This window comes from Podarcis raffonei, chromosome 6 (assembly GCF_027172205.1).
Source record: "Podarcis raffonei isolate rPodRaf1 chromosome 6, rPodRaf1.pri, whole genome shotgun sequence".
Classification (NCBI taxonomy): domain Eukaryota; kingdom Metazoa; phylum Chordata; class Lepidosauria; order Squamata; family Lacertidae; genus Podarcis; species Podarcis raffonei.
The window spans coordinates 26495584-26522868 of record NC_070607.1 but is presented as its reverse complement, the minus strand read 5'-3'; the positions used below and the strand labels follow the sequence as shown (position 1 = coordinate 26522868).

The following is a 27285-nucleotide window of genomic DNA, read 5'->3' as shown; positions in this document are numbered from 1 at the left end:
GTGAAATGAATACAGTATCAGTTTTGACTGAATGCGGTCACAGATTTATTTGCTTGTAGGTTGCCTTTTACATTTAAACCCCTCCCAAGGTGACTTCCTATATATAAATTCATGGTGTAAAACTAATAACCAATTTAAAACAATAAGAGGAACCCACAATACCTTTCAGGGGCATCCATTGCATAATCCTGCAAAGTTTTGGTTCCCCTGCCATACCACTTCCCAGTTTTCCATATTTTTAATTGCTGCCAGTCAATGAATCAATCAATCATAGACATGTTCAGTCTATGGCTGGCTATTGATTTGTTTATATACTGCTTCTAACAGACGTATCTTAAGCAATGTACAGTAAAATCAAGACACAAGAGACAAAAGAGGTTGAAGAACAACTACTGTGTGATTGCGTCTTACACACATTTCACTTGTGTGATTTCAACTATACACAGTTGCATAACTATTGTTCTTCAGTATCTTTGCAATTCTCCTTGGTATCCTTTCTAGTTTGTCAATGTCTGTCTTGGATTGCAGCAACTAAAAGGGGTAGTGTTTAAAGATGCCAACCTATTTTGTTAAATTCTTGCAGTTTTGTTTTAATAAGATGAGTCTATTCTATAAAGAACATTTTGATACTGTTCACTGGCATCACCAATAGGTATGAGACTGATATTATTATTATTATTATTATTATTATTATTATTATTATTATTATTATTATTTAGATACGGTTGGAAGCCTTGATCTTACAGGATTTATGAGTTTGGAAAATGCACCTTTTAGAGTGTTCTCAGTATGATGTGTAAAGGTTGAGGGTATTTTGTGTGAAAGTGAAAAGCCAGTTTAATTTAGAACAATTTTTTGTTGTGGTGGTGGTGATTATCCTGTTGTGTGTGCTATTGAGGCTCACAAGGAAAGTAGGCAGCGTGTGGTGAAGTCAAGTAAAAAAAGATAATGCCCAGTTGAGATAAGCAAGGTTGAGTCACAGTAGGCCATGTCAGGTTCATCAGGTAAGGTGTAGTTTAGCCTTTCTCAGACTTGGGTTCCTGTGTTATTGGACTACAACTCCCATCATTCCTCGTCAGCATAGCCAGTTGTAAGGGATTATGGGAGTTGTAGTTTAATAACTTATGGGGACTCAAGGTTGAGTAAGGCTGGTGTAGAAAGTCAAAGCAGGCCAGGCTGGGAAAGTATGGTCAAAAGTTTGCTTAACAAAAAACAGGACCTTGGATAGCTCCAAGTGAGCCCTGCTAGCTGAAGTTCCCTTCTACTAAAATAGCTTTGGGAAGATGTTGGCTCATCCAGGAATGAAACAGAACCGAAACTTTCTGTCAACCCGAGCCTTCTGACAAGACCTGTAACATGGTTGGCTTGGCTACCCCTAGAACAGCAGGCTGGTTAGTTAAAAGGCCCTTGCCTGATTTTGCAGAAAGCTATTCCCAGCCCTGCCCAACCCAAAGCCCCTCCTGGAGACCATCTGCTTCAGATCCAACCCCAAATCAATTCAGGGGTAGGGCCAATGCTTAACAAGATGCTAATTAAATGTATGGTTGGAAAAAATGCGCCTCCTTCACCCCCGACGAAGAGCAGGAGGGTTCAACTCTGTGCAGGGTGCTTCTTCGCAAATGCCTCCCCCACAGGAAAGGTGCTTGTTAAGAAAGTATGCCCAGCAGGATGGAATTTCAACACTCCTTCCCCAACTATCTCCCTGCCAGGCCTCCTCACAGTCCACTCCCTAGGCCCCGTTGCCATAGCAACCCCACAGGCCTACCTCCATATGTGATGCAGCCACCACAGCAGGGCCAGGCTGTATTTGGGCTCTACCAGCCATAGCTCTCCACTTACTTCTTCCTGATCGGGATGCATTTTCACCAAGTTTTCCTGCAGCCCAATCTTAGGCCTGGATGGTTGCCATGGGAACAGGGCCTTGGAAGAGGCCACAAGGAGGCCTGGAGTGGGGATTATATAGGGCACGCCTTCAAAAATGCCTTCCCTGTGCTGAGAGTCAAGTCCACACTTTATGTGGCAAGTGTTTTGTCCCCCCTGCTGGTTCAGCATAATGTGTGAATAGCGGCACATAAATACAGTAACTCAGAGCAGGGCTTTAGGTGTGGCTGCCTCTGTTCTGTGGGACAGCATCCCTGCTGACATACAAAAGGCACTCACTATTTGTACTTCCCAGAAATCATTGAAGACATCTTTATTTTGACAAGTTTTTTCAGCTACATTTAAAAATCTCTGCTTATTCATTTTGTATTGTTCTTAATACTATCTTTACTACTGCATCTAAAAACCATTTTTAGCTTTTCATGGTATGTTTGTAAATCACCTTGACACATAGGTAATCACTGAATAATAAATTATATAATAATAATAGTACATTTGAAAACATTTAGCAGGAAGCCATGGGCTTCCAGGGATATGCACCAAGTTTTTTTAAGGACAAACATCTGTGCTTTTGAGTTTGCTGCAGGAGAAACCATTGAATTTTGGCCAGTAGGATGGCCACATAAGGTTTGGGTCTGTGTTAAATGCAGACCTTGGGGAATATACCCCCCAAGAGCAGCTGAACATTTATTGGTATTTGAAGACAGATGCTGTGAGAAAGACAAGAGCAACTGAATTCTTTCTCGGTTCATCAGTATTATATGCTAATATAGCAACTTGTCTTACTACAGAAGAGAGAATTCACTGCAATTTGGGGAACAGAAATAAAAGAAGAGCTGCAAAAACAACATTGATTCCCGACTGCAGGGAGAAAGAAGGAAAAGTAGTATTAGAGATGCAGCCTTTTTAAGTCATTGTTTATTCTCTATGTTAGGCAGAATTGTTTTTGTTAGCTTGCCATTCATAAAGGAGCACATTCACAAGCAGATGATGAGCTTCAGCGTTTTTCTCTCAAGAAAAAAACATATGTAATGTTTGCTACTATTTTTTCTTTCTTGCTTATGGAAATGTACGTTAAGCAAAATGACTAAAGTGTCATATTCTGTAAAGGACTAGAAGTTTAGCCTTCACAAAGGATCCCAGTGTGTATTATGGACAGACACATGTGTGCACATATGCAGACAGAGAGCCTTGCAAAAACTAGCCGGGCAATGAAAGTAAATAGTCTACATGCAGGGACAGGAGCTACTCCTTGTAGCAAGCAGTTGCCATGAGGAATGGTTCCAACCATATTATCTCTTTCTTCTTAAACTGCCACCAAGAATATCTGTCAACAGCATGGGGGGAAACTTGCTGTGTGGTGTGGGCTTCGACTTAATGAGATGCTTACAAATTTAGTCAGCATATAAATTCAATTTCAGGTAGTGCATCATGGACCTGGATTTCCAGTTCTAATTTAGCCTTGGCTATGACCCTTTGAGGAGGAAGAAAAACCTTAGTTTTTAAAAAAGAGAATTGGAAGTACAGTGAGGGGAGAAAGTATTTGATCCCCTGCTAAATTTGCCCGTTTGCCCTCTGACGAAGAAATGACCAGTCCATAATTTTATTGGTAGGTTGACAGTTATTTTGTGTTTCTTCCGTTTGCAAATTATTGCACCAACTATTGTCACCTTCTCACCAAGCTGCTTGGCAATAGTCTTGTAGCCCAGTCCAGCCTTGTGCAGGTCTACAGTCTTGTCCCTACAGTCTTGTCCAAGACACCCTTGGACAGCTCTTTGGTCTTGGTCATGGTGGCTACTTTGGAATATGCTGGTTTGATTGCTTCTGTTGACAGGTGTTTTTTGTACAGGTACTGTAATGAGCTGGGATTACAGGTAAGACCTCTCCCTTACAGCAGGTGCTTCTAATCTCAGCTCGTTACATACAGCAAAGATACCAGGTAGCCTGACATCTGGCTGGTTGATAGGGGATCAGATACTTATTTCACTCATTATAATGCACATCAATTTCTGACTTTTGTCTTCTGGGTTTCTGGGGTTTTCCCCGTTGTTATTCTGTCTCTTACAGCTACAATAAACCTACCATTAAAATTATGGACTGGTCATTTCTTCATCAGAGGGCAAACGTGCAAATTTAGCAGGGGATCAAATACTTTCCCCCCTCACTGTAGTATGATGAAGTCATTGATTCCCTTGGTGTATATCAGCCTATCCTAATCTGGTGCTCCCCAGATGTTTTAGACAGCAACTCCCACCATCCCTTTTTATTGGCAGTGCTTGGTGGGAGTTGTAGTCCAAAAACATATGGAGATTACAGTGATGGGGAAGGATGATGCATACCAGGAGAAACAAGCATGGCACCCTTTAGATGTTTTGGGCTACAACTTCCATCAGCTTCAACCAGCATTACCAAGGATGATAGGAGTTGTAGTCCATAAGATCAGGAGCACAGCATGTTTGCTACCCCTGGTGCACACCCACCTTTCCTTTGTTCCACTGCCATCTCTGGTCAAATAGGTTTTGCAGGCATTTCAGAAACTCCCCCAAAACTGCAGAACAATGTTTTCCAGGAGTGGCTATCATACTGCCTTCAAGATGCCAAAGAAAGCCATAGTCTGTCTCTAGCCTTGATCAGTAGAGCTCCCGATCAGTGTAGATTACTTTCTTCATAGGATTAATCTTCAGGATGAATTGGGTGATTGCCTCTTAGATGTAACCTGCACTGATAACAGGTTTCAGACATTGTTGCTGAGCGGTTCTTGCATCCGGTGACTAGAAGCAGTGGAGAGCCATCAGGAATTCAAAGTGTAGCGTTTTGTTGTTTGTGTTTCATTCCTGAGTCTGTTGAACACATTTTACTGGGCAGCGAAGAAAGATGTTAAGTCACAGTTTAATGCAGAGTTATGTGCAATCAGTCCATTGATTTTACTTAAAAGTGCGCCAGTGTTGGATGGCAGCCATAGACTGCAGCAAGATTACTTGCTAGTCTGCAGCTTGCTGGAAATGTTAAGAGCAAAGATGTTTCTTGATTAACCATAGAGACATTTCAGCTTATGTCCTCTCCACACAATGAGGTTGATTAGCATTAATTGCCCTTAGTGAACATGAAGAGGCAAGAGGCAGAAGTGCATTAGCTCTCCAATAACACTGAAAGTGGTGGGCACAATTTTTCTTGCTGCTGTCAGGGCCCTTTGTTAGCTTATTCAGCCCAGAACACTGGATGAGTGCATGGTGCTGTTTCGACTGTGTGCACAAAGGAGAGGGGGGGCAGGCAAAACAACACTAAGCACTTGTTTCTGCTGGGCTTTCCACTCTTCCTCCCCCATGACCATCTACCACCAGCTGCCCTGTGGGAAGGTACAGGGAAGTGAGGGAAGCAGAGATGGATTCCCTACTCCTGTTCAAGCTGGACTCCCCTTTCTGACAACAGCATTTTACCAACAATTGCTCTGTGAGAGCAGGTAAATACATCAATCTCCTCCTGCTGGATGGTTCCTTCTCCTACCATCTATCTATCATCTACCATCTATCTATCATCTCTCTCTCTAATCAACTATCTATCTATCTATCTGTTTCTATCTATCTGTTTCTATCTATCTGTTTCTATCTATCTATCTATCTATCTATCTATCTATCTATCTATCATCTATCTATCTATCTATCTATCATCTATCTATCATCTATCTATCTATCATCTCTCTCTCTATCTAATCATCTATCTATCTATCTATATCTATATCTATATCTATCACCTATCTCTATATATCTATATCTATCTCTCATCTATATCTATCTATCATCTATCTATCTATCTATCTATCTATCTATCATCTATCTATCTATCTATCATCTATCTATCTATCTATCTATCTATCTATATCTAATCTATCATATCTATCTATCTATCTATCTATCTATCTATCTATCATCTATCTATATCTATCTATCTATCTATCTATCTATCTATCTATCTATCTATCTATCATCTATCTATCTATCTATCATCTATCTATCTATCTATCTATCTATCTATCTATCTATCTATATCTGTCTCTCATCTATCTATATCTATCTCTCATCTATCTATCTATCTATCTACCTATCATCTATCTATCTATCATCTATCTATCTATCATCTATCTATCATCTATCTATCTATCATCTATCTATCTATCTATCTATCTATCTATCATCTATCTATCATCTATCTATCTATCTATCTATCTATCATCTATCTATCATCTATCTATATCTATCATCATCTATCTATATCTGTCATCTATCTATCATCTATCTATCATCTATCTATCATCTATCTATCTATCTATCATCATCTATCATCTCTCTCTTATCACCAGTGGCCTGGTGGAAGTTGGTAGATAACAAAGGAAGCAGGTGAAGACAACATCCACCTGGTCCTAATGCAGCTAGACTGTCATTGTCCCCACCATACACAGGGTCATTTACCACTAACTGCCTGGTGGGAAGGAGCCAGAAAGAAAGGGAGGAATTTGAGGACAACATCAGATATGTATTCCTGCTGGTCCGGTTTTGTTTCAGGTGTATTACTTTTAGTGTATCCATTTGATAAATATTTTCAGCTGCTTTGAGCACTTCTGTCTAAATTGCAGGGGTATGTATACAATTAAATGAATCAAGGCTTAAATTTGTATGTACTACATTGCATTGTTTAAAATCATTATGCTCTATTCCCCACCAACCAACAAAGTAAGTTTTGCCTTTTTAAAAATCTGAGCAACGCTTTCCCCACTTAAGAATGAAAACTCACGCTGCTTTCATCCCCTCCCCGATCTTTTCACCCTCAGATGTATATCACCAACACGATAAAGGCCAGAGGAACAAGACTGGCAAAACCAGTCCTTTGCTTGAGTTTAATGTGCATGGCATTTCTTACTGGTATCAACAGAGTAGCAGAATATCGAAATCATTGGTCAGACGTGATAGCAGGATTTCTAGTTGGCATTTCTATAGCAGCGTTTCTGGTAAGTACGGCTGCACGTGACTCTTTCTATGACTATGAGTTTGACTATGAATGGGTTCCTCACATGATTTATTCATCAGAATGCAGGCGGCATGCTTGAATAACAATCATTCATAAATATAAACAAATGCACAGTTAATGCTAATCCTGAGCTCAATATGCGCTCCAGCATGCACATGGAACACATTCATATGAGAGATCACTGATTTCACTAGTTTAAATTGCTACATGTGTTCATCCCTTTGCCTGCAGTGAAAGTGTCTCCTCCACTGAGCTGTGTGCATCTGCAACTGCTGGATCCCATGTTTAAAATAATATGTTAGTTTTTTAAAAAGGTTATTATCCAAACCTCACCATTCAGTTCCAAGTGAGTCCACTGTATTGGAAGACTTCAGCACAAATTGAGGCCGAGGCCAATGTGAGTTCATGTTTGTCAGCAATGTCACTAAATTATTGTCAGTGCAATGTGTTAACTGGCTTTCCTTTTTTTAAAAAAAGTTCAAAGTACTATACAGTCATTTAGAAAATGGCATTTTTGTTGCAGCCTTCTGACAATGTGGATCCACATTGCACAAGTTGAGTACGGAAAGTCACCATGTGCTGGAAGATATGCCACATTAATTACGGTAGTGGGCAATGTAGGCAGAGCTGCATTGCTAACCTGGTTTCCCAAAACAGCATGTCACTGCTGGCTGTTAAGAGGGAGGGGGGGAGGTAGTGGGAAGCTTGATGTGGTTCAGGTGCAATAGTATGGGTGTCGGATTGGCTTCGCTGCTGTACCTGTGAAGAACTATCTGTTGCCTTGTCTCTCCCTCTTGATAACTGGCAGTGATGTGCAGTGTTGGGAAACCAGGTCAGCAATACCACACCAGCCACTAGTGTTTATTTTATCTATGAGCTCTTGATGGTTAGACTATTCTGTTCAGAGAGTGCATGTTGATGGATAAGTGCATATTGATAAGTGCATTAAGTTGATGTATAAGTGCATGTTGATGTCTGTTGAAAAAACACTCCAGAGGCATCTAAAAATGTCTATTTACAAGCAATTGTTGGTAGGCATCTAAAATGTCTATTTACAAGCAATTGTTGGTAAATTCAAGCAACGACAATGTACACTGGCATCTTCTTGATAATTAGCCTAAGCATATTCTAGCTGTGTTTTTACAATGTTGTGCTTGTGCTGTAATCTCTGTCATTATGGAAGAGTGATTTAATAATTAGCATTTCTATCGGATGACATTGTACAGTTGATGTGGGTGTTCAGGATCCAATCTATTAAACTCTCTCATAATATCTGATTTCTTCCTTCTCTTTCTAGGTTGTGTGTGTGGTAAATAATTTTAGAGGTAGACAACCAGAACATGAACATTCTCACATGGACAATCTGGCTCAAATGCCTATGATCAGCCTCCCTCGAGTAGAGAGTCCTTTAGAAAAGGTAATAGATGATCTTCTTGAATTTGAAATGTCACTTCCTTTCTAAATTCTGGTGACACAAAAGGAGAAATTTCTGATTCATAGCCACAGGCTACCATTCACCGAATGCTAGGACAACTGCAGACTTGGGATAGCAAGGGAAATCTTGTATATAATGCCAAGCAGGGGTGCAGGGGTGGAGAACCTAGGGAACATGGGCTGAATGTGGCCCTCCAGCCCTTTCTGTCTAGCCCTTGGGAGTCTTCCATGGCCACACACCCTTCCCAGGCCACACCCACTCTCTCCAAACCGCACCCTCACTTTGATAATGCCTGTTGCTCATCTTAATGGGAGATGGAGAAGTGTGTGTGTAGAAACCTCAGACTTCTGCATGGTTGGAAAATAACCTAGTGTACAAAGTAAGAGTCACATCCATTGGCTTTCCCACTTTTGTCTCCAGTTCCTGCCCACCAGCTGGTTGCCCTTGAGGGAATGTGGACCTTCGATTGAAAAATGTTACCCATCTCCCCAGGTTTCGTGCTCTGTGCATGAGTGGCATCAAGTCTTGGGTTTCCACACTTTTCTCTCCTCCTTTGGCAAACCCTGAGGGGGAAATCAGAAGCAGCATGTTGTGATTTAAAATTGCCTAGAAGTCTTTGGAACTCAGGGGAGCTGCAAGTATTTTAAACAAAGGTTTGTTCACACAAGACAACTTCACATCACTGTGTATGATCCAGCTTCCCTCCAACCTGGTCTCTTCCAGATGTTTTGGACTTGACTTCCAATATCCCAGATGATTGGCCATGGTGGCTGGGGCTGATGGGGGTCTGGAGGATACCAGGTTGTGGAAGGCTTGCTGAAACTATCTAGAATTCCCCTGAGTTCAGATGCAACCATGAATTATAGGTGCTTTAAAACCCGGTGTGGATGCTTTCAAAATCCTCTCGCCATGCCAAGGTGGAGCTTGTGGTTTCCCATTATATGCAGCTCAGGCATGGTAGCTTCAAACCAAAACCCAGTAGAGGGTACCAAAGAACATCTTCATTGCTCCTCTCCCCCCAACATATTCTTTATATGAGAAGAAACATCTAGTGGAAGAAATTCAGGAAGTGAGTCAGCCAAGAGACAGCTGCATGAAAGAGTAGAAGGTTCAGGATGATAGACAAGTCTTCCAGCAGTCTCCCCCGCCCCCACTTCCCAGGCACAGAACTGCTAATGAAGTGAGTAGAATTTTGGTCTCTGGTAGGATTAGGCAATCAGGCATCACACTGCACTTCCTTTGATCAGGACAGCAGAACTGTGAATGGTTAGGAGTTATTATTACCTTGCCAAAGCAAGGGCTGGAAAGCCTGCAGCAATCACAGGTGATTCTAGGAGATGTCAGTCAGAATAAATAATACATGGGTATATTAGGCAGTAAGGAACATTTTTAGTTCCGAAAAGATGCCACATGGTTACATAATAGAAAGTCAGATTGTGTCAGAATGGCTTTTTGTGACAAAAGCAACCACTGAAATGGATAATGAGGCAGGACAAAATGTTTTAGAAATATTAATTACCTTGAAAAAAGTTAGATTACCCCTTATTTGCACAAATCTGTCATTATCCATTAACCTAGCATGTAATATACAGCCCATTAGTGGTGGTTAGTGCTCCTATCATTTATTTACTTTTTAACCTTATACACAGTCTAGAGAACTAGAGAACATTTAGAGCATCTTACATGTCAACACAAGGGACGCGAGTGGCGCTGTGGGTTAAACCACAGAGTCTAGGACTTGCCGATCAGAAGGTCGGCAGTTCGAATCCCTGCGATGGGGTGAGCTCCCGTTGCTCGGTCTCTGCTCCTGCCAACCTAGCAGTTCGAAAGCACATCAAAGTGCAAGTAGATAAATAGGTACCACTCCAGCAGGAAGGTAAACGGCGTTTCCGTGTGCTGCTCTGGTTCGCCAGAAGTGGCTTAGTCATGCTGGCCACATGACCCAGAAGCTGTACGCCAGCTCCCTCGGCCCATAGAGCGAGATGAGCACCGCAACCCGAGAGTCAGTCACGACTGGACCTAATGGTCAGGGGTCCCTTTACCTTTACCTTTACATGTCAACATGAGAGGTCGTTTTATTACTGTTCATTATACTGCAAAATTCTACACTTAAATGTGCACCTGGAGTTTCTGCCAGGCGCACTCACCAGGGAGTTGTGGGCAGTGAGTGGCATTCAGCTAAGTTTGACTCAGAGTGTATTTATTGGAATGAATGAAGATGGCTAAATTAGGTCCATTAATTTCAGCGGCTCTGCTCTGAGTACAGATTCGTTGAATACTAATCACTTTTCATAGACCCACAGGCAACTAGTCAGACAAAACAACTTTTTGCCCCCAATGCTCCCGGTTTCCATCAAAAGAGGCACCCAGCCAGCACGAGAGAGCTCAGAAGATCAAGACAGTGTAGGTGAGGTATATATCTGCATTGCCAGTGTGCATGAGAAGCAGCTTGCCGCCATGGAAGCTGCTGTGCTGCAGTGGCAATACATGAAGTGGCTTAAAGAAAGAGATGAGAGCTGTTGTTCCTTGCTATTGTTTCGCTTGTTTATTTTACCACGGCACTCAGCATCCTTGTCTTTGGGATATAACCCTGTGATTTCCCTGAAATTTGTGAGCATTACAGATGATCAGGGACAAGTGTAAGAGCCTTTGTGTGTTTCAATGCCATCGGAGAATAAACAGATTTCTTCTTGGAATTCTTTGACACACCACTCAACACAGAGATGCCTGAGACGCTTTGTCATAAGGAGGTCACCATCTCCTTTGCTCGAGCCAGCATTTGCTTGATGAATGTGCATCTTCTACACAAGCCATTCTGTTAGGCCTTTGCTAGATGTCAGAATGAAGCAAAATACTTGGGAAAGGCTTTAGCCTTCCCCAAAGGAACTGTGGAAGGGGCAGCCAAAGCTCCCATCGAAGAGTTTTGTGGGTTGAAGAGAACTCCGTCCTTCAGTGGGTCATCTTCTGCCCCATCACTTTAGGCAATTTACTGACAGCCCAGCTCACTTCCACTCTCAGAGCTGGACTGAGAGAAAAGTATCAAGGAGGAAGTGAGGAGCTCCATTCGAAGATGAGGTGGGGGAGAGTTCAGATTCCCTCACCCATGGACTTTTTCTGATGTTAAAAAAGTCAGTCCCCACCTGCTGCTTTGTTAATGAATGGGGAAATTAAATGACCCACTCCTACCACCACTCCATGAATGTTGTATTTCATGTACAGACTGTTCCTTCTCAGATAGAGAGGAGAATATTCATGGCTGGGAATCTGGGCACATCATAAATCACACCACCTTGTGGAATCATATGGATTATTCCAAATCTAGCATGTGAAGGGACTCTACCTGTGTGTTTCAATGGAGAGCGCCATCTTGTGAGGGGGAATCCTGATTGGCCTGGGATTCCCTCTTATGTGGAAGAACTCCAGAAGCATGTCTGAAGCAAAAATAAAACCTCTGTGAGCCTATCAGAGGTGGAGCTGATGGGGGGAGAATGTGAGGGTTGTGTGTGTTTGTGTCCCCCCCATCAACTTGTTAAGTAGCCAAAGAATAGTGGAATGTATTGGGAATGAAACTCTCTCATTTCAAGGCAGGTGTATGAAAGCTCAGAGCTGGAGCACAAAGGCGGCCTCCCAGGCCTCTTCATCCAGCCCTCAAGAGTCTCCCCAGGCAGGCCACACTTCTTCCCCCAGACTCCACCCATTATTTCCCCTGCTGCATGCCTTCCTTGGGTGCATTTGCCTGATCAGAAAGGGTCCCTGAACTGTGATGATTCCTCTTGCTTGTCTGGCTGGTTGGCTGGAGCTTCCCCTTCCTAGCTGTGGCAATTGCAGAGCAGAGGAAACTCAGGGCACTTTCTTGGCTTTGGCTAGAAGACTAGTGTTGTGCTCTCGGACACTGCACAAGCTGTCAGCTTGCTCCTCCTTCTTCCCTAGGTGATGGCTGGGACAGTGGGGGCCCGCAGTGAACCTGATAGAACACAAACAGGGAGAGATGTTTTGAGACAGTAGGAAAACACGGAACTGGATAAGGAATGGCACTGTGAATCATTAGTGAAATAAATGGCAGCTTGGCGTTTCCCATCTGTCTAGCTGAAATGCAGTATGTTACTTTACAAAGGGGAATCAAAGCCTGGTATGAATATTAGGAAGCCTCCTCTTGCCTTTGCTTGTCAAGAGAACAACAACCTCTGCTTACTGCATTTCAGGCTTCAGCTTTTCTCTCTCCCAGCCCAGCCACTGACCTCAGGAAACCAGAGCTAGAAGGTCTAGATTTGGCACAGCTGCCCACAGGCCTGCCTTATCCCTTATGTTCAGTTTGAAAATTCAATGTGACATTTGCATTGTCTCTGCTTAAATATATCCTTGGATCTATTCAAAGCGTTGGAAGGTCAGGAAATTCTTGTTATGCCCAGCTTTCTTCTCTGATTCACCAGGCCTCTGTACACCTGTGGTCCTCGGATGAAGGGTGGTATAGGAATTTAATGAATAATAACGACAATAATGATGATGCTACAAACAATGGAAATTGTTGAGCTGGTTTTGCTGCTCTTCTAAAATATTCTGGCAGCTGAAATGAGTATTTACGGTGTTTGGAGTATGATGCAAACCAAGAGCTCTGTTTGCTGAACCTTTCTCTGTCTATCCTATATAACCAGCCATCTCTGCAATCTAAACTATATTTCTTTCATTTGCCATAATGATCCATACCTTTTACTATCACATGTACTGTCACTGTGGCTTAGGATATCTTCCTAAGTTGCATTCCATGATGCGCTGGGACTGCTTGTGGAAGAGAAAATTGACAAACCTCCCACACTTAGCATGTAGAACAACTTTGTATGGATCTTTAGATCCCAGGCTAGTAGAAGTTAGCACTAAGGGAAAACTGACCCATTCCTCTATCTTGAGAGGCACACATTTACCTGCTTTGCATTTTCTAAAGCAAACACACACACAAACATAAGGTAACTATTACCAGCAGCTAGGGACTGGGCAGAAATGGGAAAAGGTCTCATTTAAAGGTGAACTTACCCATTTCAGACTACCTGAAACAATATTCAACCTGAAACAGCTATCAATTCAAATTAGCCCTTTACTGAATTTTGCAATGTATTTCCTCAGCCATATGTGTACACAAATGCATATGTTTAAGAAAATCATGCATAAAAATGCATATATTAGCAAAAATAACAAGCGAAAATTGTCATATCTGGGGAAAGAAAAATGTGTATATTAGGGGAAATTGCATACAAGCCTTCTGTATTAGAAGAAATTCGCACTAAAATGCAGATGAAATTGCATGAATTTTTTTTTTTAAGTTGCAATCTGATGTCGAGAACTGAATTTAAGACTGGAAGAATAAGAAATTGAGAGAAACCAAACTTGAGAGATTCACCCATTCCCACTGGCAACCCAAGAAACTGAAAGAATAAAAATTCCTTGCCCTCTCTCTCTCTTTATCCCCTGTACACTGCCATCTGTGCCACCTTGTGCCCTCCCTCCTTAAGATGTGCTTGGATGCAATCTCAAACTAAATCAGGAGTTTTTTTAAAACGCAAGCAAGCAGAAGCTACTGCTCTGTTGCCCAGACAAAGGCAAAAGGTCAAGCTTCTGAAATTTATACTAGGCCAGGCTCATCTGTGATTTTCCAGCGGTCAAGAGAGAACTTGCATTCCAAACAGACAGAAAAGACCAAGAATGATTTAAAGCAAGGCTCTGCTTGACTAATGATCCACCATGTCATTCTTACCCATTGAGCACGGAGGATGTAAACATGCCTAGGGTTGTGCCATTTTTAAGAAATGCAACACTTTCAACTGCTGCCCATAGGCTGTGATTGTACTTTGTGCACAAAAGATAATCATTTTCCCACTGTAACTTTAAAAAAAGAACTTAATTGAGAGTGTTACCTAGCACAGAGAATGCAGACTAATGGTAATGACCAGCAATTAATTATATGCTCATTCTATGTAATTGACAGTCAAGTGATCAAGTTTAACGGAGCTAGAGACAAGCTTTATGTGTTTAGCATAAAAGCTGGGGGAACTATGCCTCACCTCCAAGGATTGCTAATTAACATGCTTTTAACCCCAGCTATGAGTATATTTATCCTTAGGATTGTAAGATGAGGGATGGGAGGCAATAAATATTTCCTGTGTTCAATTCTGCCTGTGCAAAACTCTTCCTTGCCACTTCCAGGTTTCTCTTCAGCTCAAATATGTTCTCTTTCTCTAATTGCTGCCCAAACCAAGCTCTGCATTTTGCAAAGAAAGAAAGAAAATACTTCCAAAACGAAAAACACTAGCTTCTCTACCTCCTTATGATCACTGCACCCGGGTCTTGTTTGCAGGCCAAAGACTGAGAATCCACTACACCCTAGGGAAAAAGAACCAGAGTAGATGGAAAAGGCAATGAGAAATATCTTCCAAGTAGGACCTTGCACAGAGTCAGTGGGTAGACCACGAGACTCTTAATCTCAGGGTTGTGGGTTTGAGCCCCCATTGGACAAAAGATTCCTGAATTGCAGGGAGTTGGACTAGGTGACCCTCATGGTCTCTTTCAACTTTACAATTCTATGATAGAATGGAACAGATATGCCTCTGTGCCTGAAGCTACATGGAAGTAGAAAGCGCCACTGGTGTTATATCCAGTGTAAGTTGGTTGGGCATCCTGACCTCAATAAAGAAATTGGGCTGGGGACATAGGCAACTGCCCTCTAACAGGAGCAAGGGAGGAACAGGGCCAATGAGTTGTTTCTCTCTCTCTCTCTCTCTCTCTCTCACACACACACACACACTTTTAGGAGTCCAGGTTCCCAGCTTGATAACACAGTAAGCGTAGGTAATTAAAAAGGAGTATTTATTGCAAAAACAGATAGCTCTGGATGGCTCTAACAAAGCCTTCAGCATCATCACTCAAGATGATCCTTCTGAAGACTCCTTCCGATGTCAACTGAAGATATTGAACTTGCGTCTTTTGTTTTGCTTCCTGTCTAGTAGCCCTCCCATTCGCTGACTTCTTGGATTAGCTCCAACCCCTTCCTGTTCTGACATGCTATCTCTGTGTTTATTCATGCCTGTTTGAGCTTCCTGTGAGCTTTGACTGTGTTCTAGCCTGCTCTCCGCTACTGGTTTATCAGCCTACACTTCAAGGTCAGGAATAACCAAAGTCTGCAGCTGCTGCCTCTCCCCTGCCTGACTAACATCTCAGCCTCTCTGGTCTTGGCTGCTTTCTGCAGTTGGCTGCAAACCTTCGCTAGGAGCTGGCTCATTCCTGACACCCACACACTCAAAATAGTTTAAAGCAGACATTTCCCCCCTTTTGGTGTCTTCCCCTTCTCACTGCACTCAAACGTCTCCCTCTTCCATTCCCTTCTTTACCTAAACTTCTGCCATTATTTTAAACCATCATGTCCCCCTCCCCCAGTATCCCTCCCTTCTCACTCCCATGCCATAGCCACTGGTGTTGTGCAACTGGCCTTCACATTTGCTCCCCTATCTCATCCTGATTTCACATAAATCCAGGATTCTGATGAGGCACTACAAATCCTCCCATAGGGGCTTCACAATGATATTCATACATTTTGTGTGTGTGTGTGTGTGTGTGTGTGTGTGTGAGAGAGAGAGAGAGAGAGAGAGAGAGAGAGAGAGAGAGAGAGAGATTTAAAGCATATTTTTCCTGTTCTTCAGTCAAGAAAAGCTTCCAGAGCAGCATACAAAGATCAGTTATGAGACAATCCTTGTCCTCCGGTTTATAATCTTAAAGACATGACATGAAAAGGGATTCAAATGAAAGAGATGACACACAAACTTGGGTGTTAGACTTACTTCCTTTATCGCCTTTTGTTTTGTTTTGTTTATTTATAGTCTGCCTGTCTGTCATATATGTATATACTTCCCACAAGAATATGAATAAATATATTTTCACGTGGGAAGTGCTGACTGTTCTTGTTCAGATGTCACTAAATGTTAATGCACAAGCCAACCATAAACCAAGGCCACAATCCCATGCCCACTTAGCTGTTGGTTAGTCCCTTTGAATACAGTGGGATGTACTTCTGAGAAAACATGTCTAGGGTTGCAACTGTTATTCTCAAAAGAACTGGAAAAGATGTTATTTGAGGTCTCAAGCTGCAGATGGGGTGCAAAAGACCTTTCTTCAAAATAGCTGTTGCATCATGATAAGATCACATGGAATTGTTCTCATATTGACTTATTTATTTATTACATTTATATTTATATACAGCCCTTCCTTCCAAGGGGGTTGAGGGTGGCAAGCAATAAGTGGCAAAACAATAAAAGCATCTTTAAAACATTTTTAAAAAATCTATACAATCTCAAGGTAGCACTGGTTGTCTTTACATGCAATGCATCTTTCTTTTCCTCCTAAATATATATACATTAACTTGCCTGAAGGCTGAAATAAAATCAGTCAATAGGCATATGATGTGTGTGTGTGCACGCGTGTGTGTAGGGGTAGGTGTGTTATAAATATACCATATACATTTCCACATTTCATAATCCTTCCCAGTCCACTTAAACTTGATTCCGAAAGCAGATCATAGCAAGCAAGAGCCAGTGTGGTGTAGTGGTTAAAAGCGGTAGACTCGTAATCTGGTGAACCAGGTTCGCGTCTCCGCTCCTCCACATGCAGCTGCTGGGTGACCTTGGGCTAGTCACACTTCTCTGAAGTCTCTCAGCCTCACTCACCTCACAGAGTGTTTGTTGTGGGGGAGGAAGGGAAAGGAGAATGTTAGCCGCTTTGAGGCTCCTTAGGGTAGTGATAAAGCAGGATATCAAATCCAAAATCCAATACCATACAGTCAAACCTCGGTTCCTGAACGGCTCCGTTTTCAAACGTTTGGCTCCCAAACGCTGAAAACCTGGAAGTAAATGCTTCAGTTTCCGAATGTTTTTCAGAACCCGAATGTCCGACATGGCTTCCGATTGACTGCAAGAAGCTCTTGCAACCAACCGGAAGCCACGCCTCAGTTGTTGAACGTTTCGGAAGTTGAACGGTCTTCTGGAACGGATTATGTTTGACAACTGATGTTTGACTGTACCTGTTAAATCAGTTCAGAATGCTGATTGGGATGGTGTGAGGGTTCGTTCTCAACTGGGCTTGGATCCAGGCACAACTGAAAGGTTAAAATATGCTCCACAGGCCCAGAATTAAGCAGGAGGTTATTTTTGTCTGCTTGGTTGCAGATATATCAGTATATCTAGAACAACTGGAATGTACTACAGCGAACTCCACAATATGCGATATTGTTTGCACAGAACATCCACATTTCTTTCCCCATCACATATTTCTCCCCATTCGCCAGCATTTTCCTTCAGGGAGCTGCCTATAAACTGGTGTTATTTCTGTTCATGCTTTGTGCTTCGCCTTTCATATTTTATTTTATTTTTTGCTTCACTTGAAGTGCTGGTTAGATGACAGTACATAATGTGGAAAATATGTCTAACTCGATTCTGTCTGTGTAATTATTGTACATTTTGCAGAGTCGAGGCATTGGTAATGGTCAAGAGGAGCCATTCCAGCAGAGCTCTTTTAAAACACGCCTCTTTAGGGTTTTCTCCTGGATAGTAGGAATGGACCAGTTTGAGCATCTTCATATAAGGCAATAAACGTATGTGCGCATATAAGCGCACTGGTGTGCTTTACATGTGTTCTCACGAAGGCGGACATGTTAGCCTTCAGTGCAGGCTAAGGGCATTTTGAGAAACGGAACTTTTGTGAAGTATTCTTTTGTATTCTATACTTGGTTTGCCTCTGCTGTAACAGGGGGAGGCAAAAAGAATTCATTTGCTGAGGAGATGTGCATTTGCAAAATTTGCACTTCAGTACTGACATCTCTCATAAGATCATTTTAATGCTCTGAAATCAGATCTAGAATACAAAGTATAAATAAGGAGTCTGTAGTCAAAATTTATATACAGATCTCCAATATTTAATACAGCCCCTCTCTTATTTTTCACAAAACATATTTTATATGACTGTGATACTCCTTCATATATATATATATTTAAAAATTAATAGAATAAACATTTAGCATAGTGCTAAATATGCTGAAATGTTTGATTGAAAACCTGCACTTGAGGTTCAGCCTTCGCATCCTGCTTTCCTAATGGGAGGGTGATTTTACTGGTTTGATCCCTTTGGGCTTTCGTGTTATGCCATTTTCTCTGGTTCTCCCGTGATGCATTGGTGGGAAATAATCATTACAATGCATGCTGTGCTTCTAATCTTTTCTGTTGCTGCTGCCAGTTACTGCCTCTGACGATTAGAACAAAACAAACTCGTGTAGTGCTCTGGTAGGAAGCCAAAGAGGAGGCTGATGCGAACTAATTGTGAGCACTGACGGGTAGAAACAAACATTCATTTGGGAGCCTGTGTGTGTGTGCTGCTTGCTCGCACGACATTTCAATTTGTCTGCTGTGTGTGTGTGCTGTGGGAGTGCACCTCAAGGACTTGCTAAAGATTGCATGGATAGAAAACTCCGGAGTTCACCAATTAGGGGTCGGACATACTACAAGACCCTTTACATGATCAAATATCTGCATTAGAATATATATCTCTTCAAGCTTAGATTTCACAAAGTAGCATTTTAAAGAGCAAGGCTTGTAGCTCATTATTGCAGGTGATTCAAGGTGTTCCTGAAGACTAATCGTATGAATGATTATTTGAACAACCGGCACCGGTGTGTGAAGGGTTGTGGCAGGATGGCAGCAGTAGCCTTCTGGTGACACAGTGTGCCAGGACAGGAATGGAGCGCACACAATTGCAGGACACCTTCGCCCAGCCCAAAGCTCCCTCAATGTCATAGACTTCTTGGGTGCAGAGGAATGGTGGTAGGAACCCGCTGGAGAACCCCAAGGCAAGAAGGTTCAGAACCTGGGGATGAGTGGTGGGACAACAAAGAGGGAGAAGACTGGAGGGAGGAGGTGTTGGAAGCTGAAGAGGTAACAGGGCTTAGTGAGCAGGGAGAGTCTGTGGCAGAGAGAAGTCCAGAACAAGAGGCAGAAGCTGAAGCAGGAGAGGAGAGGAGAGGAGGGAAGCCAAGAAGTAGAGATGAGTCTGGCTGGTGAAGAGGCATGGGTGTCTCCTCTTCCTTCTGCAACAAGCTCCCTTCCCCTCTGGTCTCCCAGAACTAGGAGAGGCATGAAGTAGGAGGAGCATAGAATGGCCTACAGGCACAATCTCTGATTGCTTGGGAAACACCCTGGAGAGGATTAAACATAGCTGGCGGTCAGGAGGCATGGACCTTTAGTCTTGGGAACTGCTTCATGGGGGCAAGACTTGAGTTGCTGTGCTCATTAGGCCTGACACTTCTGTCCAGATCCTGTTTTACTAATACAGTGGTACCTCGGGTTACATATGCTTCAGGTTACATACGCTTCAGGTTACAGACTCCGCTAACCCAGAAATAGTACCTCGGGTTAAGAACGTTGCTTCAGGATGAGAACAGAAATTGTGCTCCGGTGGCGCAGCAGCAGCAGCAGGCCCCATTAGCTAAAGTGGTGCTTCAGGTTAAGAACAGTTTCAGGTTAAGAACGGACCTCCAGAACGAATTAAGTACTTAACCTGAGGTACCACTGTAGAGAGTTAACTCCAGCTTGCTCGGTGTGATTAACTGCTGGGCTGCTCCTGTCACTCAACTTCACTGCCATCCCATCCAAAAGTTGTAAACTGCCCTGGGACGTTCGGGTGATGAGCGGGAAATAAATAAATAAGTAGGTCTTAACACTTAATTCAAGCGCTGGAGACCCAGCTGAAATCAGAGAAAGTCATACAAAAGTCCTGTTGAAATTAATGGGACATAAATTGGTCACAGTTAACTTACCATATTGACTTCAAGGGGACTTAAGCACCTTGACAAATGTATGCCCTGTATCTTCCATCTAGAACATCCATTTTTTTTTGCCATCAGCCTTTTCTGGTTAAGAACTAAACGACAGGCTTATTTTGAATGCCACAATGTGCTATTGAGTACAGTTTGTGTTTTATATACAAACATGTATTTTTAAATGTTTGCTAATGTGCACAAACAATGGAGAAATAAAATCACCCTGTTTAAAGAAGCACAGTGTAGAGCAGATCAAATAAAGGGGGCATCTCACTGATTGAAAAAGAAGTATTGTTAATGTGTACTGTCAGTGAGCAAATGTCCTTTTCATTCTAACATTTTGCTGCTTCATTCTGTGCCATATGTCTCTCTGGGAGTAATTAATACTTTTTAAAAGTGAAAATGAAGGAAGGAAGAAATGCAGCATTAAAATTGTATTAACAATGAAACACAATATGATCCGCTATCAGACGCTGTCTAATTTGTTGCCTGGAATTTAAATCCTAATTATTATAAGATCCTTATAGAATTATACCTAAGTTACCCAATACTCACATTGCTAAGCAATGGCAAATAAAGTAAATGTAGAAACAAGGTGAAACTAAATGTTATAATAAAAGAGAAACGTTAGGTTCTCAGTTCCATATTTTCCTTGTAATGAAAATACAGGTGGAGGACTTCTGTCCTACTCTGTGGTCCAGCAAGACAAAACCTAATTGGGGTGCAAGGTGGATACAATACACTGGAAAACAAAGATCTCTGATGTTGTTCCAGCAAGGAACAAGCTGAAACTGAGTCTTATATAGTTGTAGTAACAGCAGGTGCAGCACCTGTTCTACAAGATGCTATTTGACCCAAAGGGCCTCAGCCTTCTCCTGTAATCTCCTACTTTTCTGGAGTAGAGAACCCTCTGGGAGCCCTCCAGTAGAGTCCTCTGAGTCAGAAGATGGCAGTGCCCAGAGCCAGCCCACTCTGAGGCAAGGTGAGGCGATGGCCTTTGGTGGCAGGATCCACAGGGCAGCAGATCCTGATGTAGTTCTTTATCCCCCCACCTACTTGTTCCTGATGTAGAATTTAACTCTCCCCTTCTTCCCAGGCAGAAAGTGGGGGAGCCATTTTGTTGTTCGCCAAAATGTCTTCTGCCGGTCCTGGCAGTGCCACATCCTTGGGCCAGGGGGAGGGGGCTCTGCTGCCCCCCAGGTTTATCTGATAGCAGTACTTCTGGGGCTGGCCCTATGTACCCCTCAGGTTCCGAGTCCTTGCCTCCATCACCTAATGAAGAGAAAGAAGCCTGACTCTGGGCCCCTGACAATTTCCAAGCAAGAACTGTCGGGTAGGAAAGTAGTGCTTAACCCAGGCATAGGCAAACTCGGCCCTCCAGATGTTTTGGGACTACAACTCCCATCATCTCTGACCACTGGTCCTGTTAGCTAGGGATGATGGGAGTTGTAGTCCCAAAACATCTGGAGGGCCGAGTTTTCGTATACCTGGCTTAACCCTTCTCCTACCTGCTGATTCACCCTGCAAAGGAGACCCAGGCTGTTTTTCATGTTTTTTACCTCAAGTGTCCTGCAAAACTGGCAGTCAGTCAGAACAGAGGAAAATCAACTGGGGAGGGTTGGGAGTTTCAAGAGAGAATTGGCAAGTGTGTTATATATGTTGTGGCGGCAGCGGGTTAAGTACCGCACACTCCTTTGGAATATTCATTCTTCCTTCAAATGTCCCCTTCACCTCCCCACATTCACATTGCGTTGACAATGCCTTAAAATGGGTGGTCTTGTGAAACATTTTGGACTTTTTGCAGGAATGTGTGTTTGCATCACCGCAGCGCAACAAAACTCCAAAAACACCCGACTGTTCCCAAAGTGGTAGGGTAGGAAATGCACATTGTTGTTTTGTCAGTCACTGTATAGACTTTTAACTGTTTTCTTCTCTCTCTCTCTCTGTCTCCCCCAACCCTACGCCTTTTTTACATTTTTGTAGAACCACATCACGGCCTTTGCAGAAGTCACATGATGTTGAGACGGATGTCTATTCGCTGCACTGGACGTCATCCCTTTTCACAGTTCACTCATAATAACTGACATGTTTTCCAGCAGAGGAGAAAAATAAAACTTTTGTCTGGTTTTATGACCTGATTAGCAGCATGAAGATTTACATCAGCCTATGAAGAACATGCCAGAAATGTCAAAAGTTAGGAATATTTTCCAACAAAAAGCATTGCACCATTTAGGGGATGAGGGTTTGGGGGAGGGGAGGTATTGGGAAAGCATGAATCTGTTCACATCACATAAATATATCATTTCCCATCTCTGGCTGTCCCCCCCCCCCAGCCATGTAAGTATCTGACGGAACATTATTATGTCTGATTTTTCATTGTTACTTATTTTTACATTTTAGCATGACACTTGTTCCCATTCAAACAGATTTCAGTGTATACACTTCTTTTCCTTTTCTTTTTTCTTTTCTAAAAATCCCATACTCAAATGCTGTTTGCACTTCGTATTATGCCGTGTTTCACATACACATTTATATCTTAAGACTGGTGCTTCTGCTTTTGAAGAAACAACAACAACAACCCGCCAATTTTTACTGTAATAAGTATATTGTATCATAATTTTAAAAGAAATTATTTATTTGGATATTTTCCTGACTTCATGTGGTTGAATAGTTGATTTTGTAGTTCTTGAATGTCTACAATGTACCCTGTAGTTAGGATTAGAAGTGAGAACACTTAGGCATTGGGATATCCTATTATTTTAGCGATTAACAATCTCATACTGAAGGTTAATGGCTCTGTTCTGAGGTCTCCCCCCCACCCCATTCGTAACATAAAAGTAAAATGATTGCTTTCATTGATAGTACTTGAAGGTTAATGTGACATAGCTAGCAACCTGTTTCCAAAAGTCTTCTCAAAACCTTTGATTCTGGCATGAAGAAGGAGCAATATATAAGATGCGCTTGACTCCCAGCCTGAGGGGTCCTCACATCCTTCTCCCTTGTTCTGATGATGACGGTGATCTTTGTTGTTATTATTTTAATTTATCACCTACCCTTCACCACAAGGTTCCAAGGTGGGTTGCGACAATTTAAAATATTATATTACAAAATACTTTAAAAACAAATTACAGTCACAAGAATAGTATGGATCCTAAAATATATGTTGTAGCTGTGAAAAGCTAGGGTTAAGAGTTGCTTCTTCATTGTTTGGTGGAAACTACACAATGAAGGTGTTGGACACACCTCTGTGGGAGGGAATCCACTGCCATAGAGAATACCCTCTCCTGGGCTGACATGCCCCCAAACCTCGGAGGGTGGTGGAACCATCAAGAGGCTGCCTTCTGCTGATCTGAGATCTGTCCCCATCATTTGTGGGAAGCAGTGGTGAATGATGGACCCTCCAATGCTAGAGAGTGAAGCTTTGCGGGGCAAGGAGAAGGTTGGCCAACATGGAGTAGCCGATAGAGTGGGCCAGAGTTCCTCCCATGGCACAGTATTGCTGTAGAAATGGGTTTCCCTATTCCTTTTACAAGTACGTGGACTTAAGATGCCCAGCTCTGCTTCACTGATATCAGTTTCAGCACATGCCTCTGTTTTGCAGCAGCTATGGCTAGGTGTATGATCAAGAATAAATCACTGACAACTTAATGATATAGCCCTGTTCACCCTAACTCTACCAGATCAGTGTGAATGGTTTGTAAGGATCCTGTAGTCATTTCAGTACCCAATGTAACCATGTTCTATCGCAGTTCTCTGCTATTTCTCCTGGACCTGGATTCACCATCTCTTATGACTTTCTCCCGACTCCTCTCTTCCCCTTTCTTCTCCAAAAAGTGGAAGCACCGCTGCTATGGTTCACCTTAAGTCATGTTGTAGCCCTGTTGTAGGTGTTCTGGAGCACTAACTCCCATTTTTTACTGAAGGATAAAATCTGGATTTGGTCACTTTGGGTCCCATCTCTAAGTCACCAATGCCAACCCCCTTGTTGATTTGTTGACTACAACCCACAGTGTGAAGATCACTGCTCCCTACTGCTTAAGGCACTCTTGAAAATGGGATTCAGGCTTCCAAATAAAGGGTCTTTTCACATTGCCTTTCAAACACCATAACAACCAAAGTAAAATGGGGCTATATCACAGCCTTTCTATGCCAGGAGGTTTCACGTTTCAATTTATTTAGTCTGGGAGGCAGTAGGGGGTGGGTGCTTTTTTTCCTTTTAAAGGACTCATGATCTTGAAAATGGTAAGAAGTTTAACCAAAGTACTATCATCCTTCCAATTATTTATTGTATATCTCAGGAATTTTTTCAGTTACGCCAGGAAAGTATGTGAGAATACACAAGAGAAGGCCTAGTGAACAATTTTGCACATGTTCCTAGTTTTCAAAATCACAAAGGAACATAAAATCCAAAACATCTTCATGCCGTGTGAACAACAACAAAAGTATTTTGAGATCTAATTTACCCTGGCAACCTACAGACATATTTTCACATTTCCTCCCCAGCGTGTCAAAGTGAGCTCGGCCTTTCTACAACAGACTTTGCACACAATCCAAGTTATGCACCTTTATATTCCCTTGATTTCACTGAGAAAGTTAGGCATGCACTTGATTTCCTCCATCTGAAATCAGAGGGAGGAAAAAAATGCCGCCCTTTGCCCTGATTAGCTCCCTTCCCTTTCCATTAATTGCTTTGAGCAAACATGCTGAGGCTTACCCAGTAAAAAGGTAACCCAGCTCTTTGCTCCTGCTAAAGTGAAATTTTTACAGGGCAAATGTCCAAGGAAAATTGTCCCTTGAGCCATGCTTTACCCATATACTTAATGTTTTGCTCTGTCTGGCAGCAGGAGATGCAACTGCAACATAAATTCTATGTGGCTCGTGTACACTTGCCAAATTTTTAATCAAGTGATGTGGTGCTCCGTGCCATCCACAATTATTCTCATGGGGATTTTATTATCTTCATTCAACATGGCAAATTAAACTCTGTTCTCATCAACAGAAGATCCAAATTCTACGATCATCAGAATTACATGACTTTGGCCTTTTCTAGAGTTTGCTACTTCAGACTGAGGGTTATGGGGAGGGGGTCACGTTGTTCAATAAACCCTCTTGTTAAAACACTCCTAAATTTTCTCAGACTAGCATGCCATGAAGGTTGCAACGTAATCTTCAACATGTTACCTTCCTGTGTGCAGGAAAGCTAATTGTTGTCAGTGTTTCCTTATGTGATCTCCCCCTTGCAGTCTGAAGTGATGCAGTCTGAAAGAGCTTGTACCATGTGATTCTGCTAATCGTGTTGCTTGACTCAAAGTACACGATATTTCTTTCAGAGATCAAATGCACTCTTGTATCCAGCCTGAACGATGGATGGTGATGACCATGTAACTTCAATTGCCGATTTCCAGCTCTTGGTCTAGGAGCATTCTTAAGGAGGGGACATGTCTTCTCTAGGGATGGATACAGTTGTGTGATTTTGGATCAGCGGCAGCTGGCATACAAGTGTTTCCCAAAGATTATGTGATACTGTGTGGATCTTTTAAAAAGAAGGGGGTAAAGTGCTCACTAGAAGCAAAGAATCGAGCCCTTAACTATAAGTCTAATGTGTGTTATGCGCATCATTTCTTAAAGGATCAATTATGTTTGAGAAATCATAGCATATCCCATATGCTACCCTTGCTTGTTTCATTTCTTGGTCTAGCTGTTTAGGACCCTCCTTATGTACAATTGTTCACAACGAGGATTTCAGGGAAATCCTCGCTTGGTCAGTGCAGTACAGCAATTTTGCAGATTTTATATCTGATTCTTAAGTTCAGGAAGAGACTCTTTTATGTTAAAAGAAAGACTATTCTTTTTCAGCATATTGTCTTATGTAAATCAGCATGTAACTGAGTCTGTCTCTCAGGATTTATAAGAGCCTAGTATTTGGGTTAAATTGATCATGTTATCTTTGTGAATCAGCAGTAACAGGGTGGGGAAGAGACACACTGCTGTGTACTGTATTTTTAAATAAAGTAATTTTTTTCAAGCATACGTTGCAAGTTTCTTTCTTAGAGAAAGTCCCCTTGAGGGACTCGAAAAGTTGTCAGGCTGCATGTTTGCAAGATGTGATGAATAAGTGAGGTGCAGTGGTACCTCAGGTTACATATGCTTCAAGTTACAGACACCGCTAACCCAGAAATAGTACCTTGGGTTAAGAACTTTGCTTCAGGATGAGAACAGAAATCGTGCTCCGGCGGCGCGGCGGCAGCGGGAGGCCCAATAGGTAAGTGGTGCTTCAGGTTAAGAACAGTTTCAGGTTAAGAACGGACCCCTGGAACAAATTAAGTACTTAACCTGAGGTACCACTGTACTGGCATTCACAATGGGGAAAAAACAATAGGGGGGGCAAGCTTCAGTGGTAAGAAAGAAGTCTCCATATTTGTCTGGTGGACTCTGTATACATCTGGTGGGCTGTGTTGAGCTTGAGTCAAGTAGGAAGGCCTATTCGTGGCAGTTCTCTGCCTCTACTCTGCCCCGAAGCTCATAGGTTTGTGGGCCGGTGAATATCTCTGATCCTCACCTATCTCTCAGGGTGGTTGTGAGGATAAAACGAGGAGGGGAGGAACCATGGAGAAACTGCGGTATGAATAAGTAAATGTATAAGTCTCTCAGAAGTCATCTCTGATGAGTTCTTCAATTATTCTAGATTCAGGTAGGTAGCCATGTTGGTCAGACGCAGTCGAAATAAATAAATAAATAGATTAATTAAAAAATTGCCCAGTAGCACCTTAGAGACCAACTAAGTTTGTTCAGGAGCCAAACGTTCTGGGTATAAGCTTTCATGTGCATGCACACTTCTTCAGATACATCTTAGTTGATCTCTAAGGTGCTACTGGGCAATTTTTTGAGTTCTTCCATGCACAGCATTTGAAATGTGAATTTGTGACAAGGCATATGGGGATACCAGCTGGGTGCACATCCATACTGATGTCCGTAGATGTATTTTCTGGCATTTCTGCAATTATGAAATGCAGAAGGCATATGGAGGCAGCAGCTGGGCTTGCAACTCTCTCCAGCTTTTACAAAAGTTCCTTCTAGAAATATATATTTAAAAAGGTGGGGA

The 27285-nt window shown here is 42.3% G+C and overlaps 1 protein-coding gene across 1 annotated transcript in view; it reads left to right on the top strand.

The window, feature by feature from the left end:
* The window catches only part of PLPPR5 (phospholipid phosphatase related 5), an 83610-nt gene extending 61297 nt beyond the window's left edge, over positions 1–22313 (top strand). Inside the window, exons 4-6 of the mRNA XM_053391744.1 lie at positions 6707–6883; positions 8201–8320; positions 22167–22313. Of these exons, the coding sequence (XP_053247719.1) occupies positions 6707–6883; positions 8201–8320; positions 22167–22199 (330 nt within the window). The 3' untranslated portion in view covers positions 22200–22313. The remainder of the gene's footprint in view (positions 1–6706; positions 6884–8200; positions 8321–22166) is intronic.
* Positions 22314–27285: the final 4972 nt, after the last annotated feature.